General features: G+C 40.8%; 1 protein-coding gene across 1 annotated transcript in view; it reads left to right on the top strand.

Moving 5' to 3' along the window:
- Nucleotides 1-577: 577 nt before the first annotated feature.
- Nucleotides 578-2977, top strand: part of DAP3 (death associated protein 3) — a 57409-nt gene continuing 55009 nt past the window's right edge. Inside the window, exons 1-2 of the mRNA XM_069949288.1 lie at nucleotides 578-649; nucleotides 1031-1063. Coding sequence (XP_069805389.1) covers nucleotides 1031-1063 — 33 coding nt within the window. The 5' untranslated portion in view covers nucleotides 578-649. The remainder of the gene's footprint in view (nucleotides 650-1030; nucleotides 1064-2977) is intronic.

Here is a 2977-nt window from a genome sequence, read left to right as displayed (position 1 = left end):
ATATATATAGTATATATATATACTGCACCCGGACCCGGGTATATATATATATAGTGGTGTCAGTCATGTACTGTGGATGATGGGGGTGTAGTATATATATATATATATATATATATAGTGGTATCAGTCATGTACTGTGGATGATGGGGGTGCAGTATATATATATATATATATATATATATATATATATATATATATATATATAGTGGTGTTAGTCATGTACTGTGGATGATGGGGTGCAGTATATATATATATATAGTGGTATCAGTCATGTACTGTGGATGATGGGGGTGCAGTATATATATATATATATATATATATATATATATATATATATATACTGCACCCGGACCCGGGTATATATATATATAGTGGTGTCAGTCATGTACTGTGGATGATGGGGAGTGTAGTGTGTGTAGTATGTGTCTGTGTGTGTGTATATATGTATATATATATATATATATATATATATATATATATATACACACACACACAGACCTATAGACTGATAATCTCTATCATATTGCTCCCTGGCATTTTCCCTATATAAAGATGGCGGCTCTGTTACTTCCGGCAGGCTCTCGGTTTCCGGCGCTGTGTAGTGATGTCAGCAGGTTTCATGCTTGTGTAGAACCGGAGGAGAATTGAGGTGACAGCGGGCGACGGGGCAGTTATCATGAGCGGGTCCGGGGCAGTTATGGGGAGGTGGGACGGGGTCCGGGGCAGTTATGGGGGGGGTGGGACGGGGTCCGGGGCAGTTATGGGGGGGGTGGGACGGGGTCCGGGGGCAGTTATGGGGGGGGTGGGACGGGGTCCGGGGCAGTTATTGAGGGGTGGGACGGGGTCCGGGGCAGTTATGGGGGGGGGTGGGACGGGGTCCGGGGCAGTTATTGATGGGTGGGACGGGGTCCGGGGCAGTTATTGAGGGGTGGGACGGGGTCCGGGGCAGTTATTGAGGGGTGGGACGGGGTCCGGGGCAGTTGTTGGGGCAGTTGTCTCCCTCTGTAATCCTCCTTTCTGTCTTGTACAGATGCTGCTCAGACGTCTCCAGAGATCAACTCAGGTAAGTGGGGTGTATATATATATATATGTGGGAGGGCAGTGTGTGTGTGTATATATATATATATGTGGGAGGGCAGTGTGTGTGTATATATATATATATATATATATATATATATATATATATATATATATATATATATATATGTGGGAGGGCAGTGTGTATATATATATATGTGGGAGGGCAGTGTGTGTATATATATATATATGTGGGAGGGCAGTGTGTATGTATATATATATATATGTGGGAGGGCAGTGTGTGTATATATATAATGTGGGAGGGCAGTGTGTGTATATATATATATATGTGGGAGGGCAGTGTGTGTATATATATATGTGGGAGGGCAGTGTGTGTGTGTATATATATGTGGGAGGGCAGTATGTGTATATATATATATGTGGGAGGGCAGTGTGTGTGTATATATATATATGTGGGAGGGCAGTGTGTGTGTGTATATATATGTGGGAGGGCAGTGTGTGTGTATATATATATATGTGGGAGGGCAGTGTGTGTATGTATATATATATATGTGGGAGGGCAGTGTATATATATATATATGTGGGAGGGCAGTGTGTGTGTATATATATATATGTGGGAGGGCAGTGTGTGTATATATATATATGTGGGAGGGCAGTGTGTGTGTATATATATATATGTGGGAGGGCAGTGTGTGTGTGTATATATATATATGTGGGAGGGCAGTGTGTGTGTATATATATATATGTGGGAGGGCAGTGTGTGTGTGTATATATATATATGTGGGAGGGCAGTGTGTGTGTATATATATATATGTGGGAGGGCAGTGTGTGTGTATATATATATATGTGGGAGGGCAGTGTGTGTGTGTATATATATATATATGTGGGAGGGCAGTGTGTGTGTATATATATATATGTGGGAGGGCAGTGTGTGTGTATATATATATGTGGGAGGGCAGTGTGTATATATATATATGTGGGAGGGCAGTGTGTGTGTATATATATATGTGGGAGGGCAGTGTGTATATATATATATATGGGAGGGCAGTGTGTATATATATATATATATGTGGGAGAGCAGTGTGTGTGTATATATATATATATATATGTGGGAGGGCAGTGTGTGTGTATATATATATATATATATGTGGGAGGGCAGTATGTATATATATATATGTGGGAGGGCAGTGTGTGTGTATATATATATATGTGGGAGGGCAGTGTGTATATATATATATATGTGGGAGGGCAGTGTGTATATATATATATGTGGGAGGGCAGTGTGTGTGTATATATATATATGTGGGAGGGCAGTGTGTGTGTATATATATGTGGGAGGGCAGTGTGTGTGTATATATATGTGGGAGGGCAGTGTGTATATATATATATATGTGGGAGGGCAGTGTGTATATATATATATGTGGGAGGGCAGTGTGTATATATATATATATATGTGGGAGGGCAGTGTGTATATATATATATGTGGGAGGGCAGTGTGTATATATATATGTGGGAGGGCAGTGTGTGTATATATATATGTGGGAGGGCAGTGTGTGTATATATATGTGGGAGGGCAGTGTGTGTATATATATGTGGGAGGGCAGTGTGTATATATATATATGTGGGAGGGCAGTGTGTGTGTATATATATATATGTGGGAGGGCAGTGTGTGTGTATATATATATATATGTGGGAGGGCAGTGTATGTATATATATATGTGGGAGGGCAGTGTGTGTGTATATATATATATGTGGGAGGGCAGTGTGTGTATATATATATATGTGTGGGAGGGCAGTGTGTATGTATATATATATATATGTGGGAGGGCAGTGTGTATGTATATATATATATATGTGGGAGGGCAGTGTGTATGTATATATATATATATGTGGGAGGGCAGTGTGTATGTATATATATATGTGGGAGGGCAGTGTGTGT

Source organism: Dendropsophus ebraccatus, chromosome 13 (genome assembly GCF_027789765.1).
Source record: "Dendropsophus ebraccatus isolate aDenEbr1 chromosome 13, aDenEbr1.pat, whole genome shotgun sequence".
NCBI classification, from domain to species: Eukaryota; Metazoa; Chordata; class Amphibia; order Anura; family Hylidae; genus Dendropsophus; species Dendropsophus ebraccatus.
The sequence above is the reverse complement of the archived record's forward strand: the minus strand, read 5'-3'. Positions and strand labels throughout refer to the sequence as shown.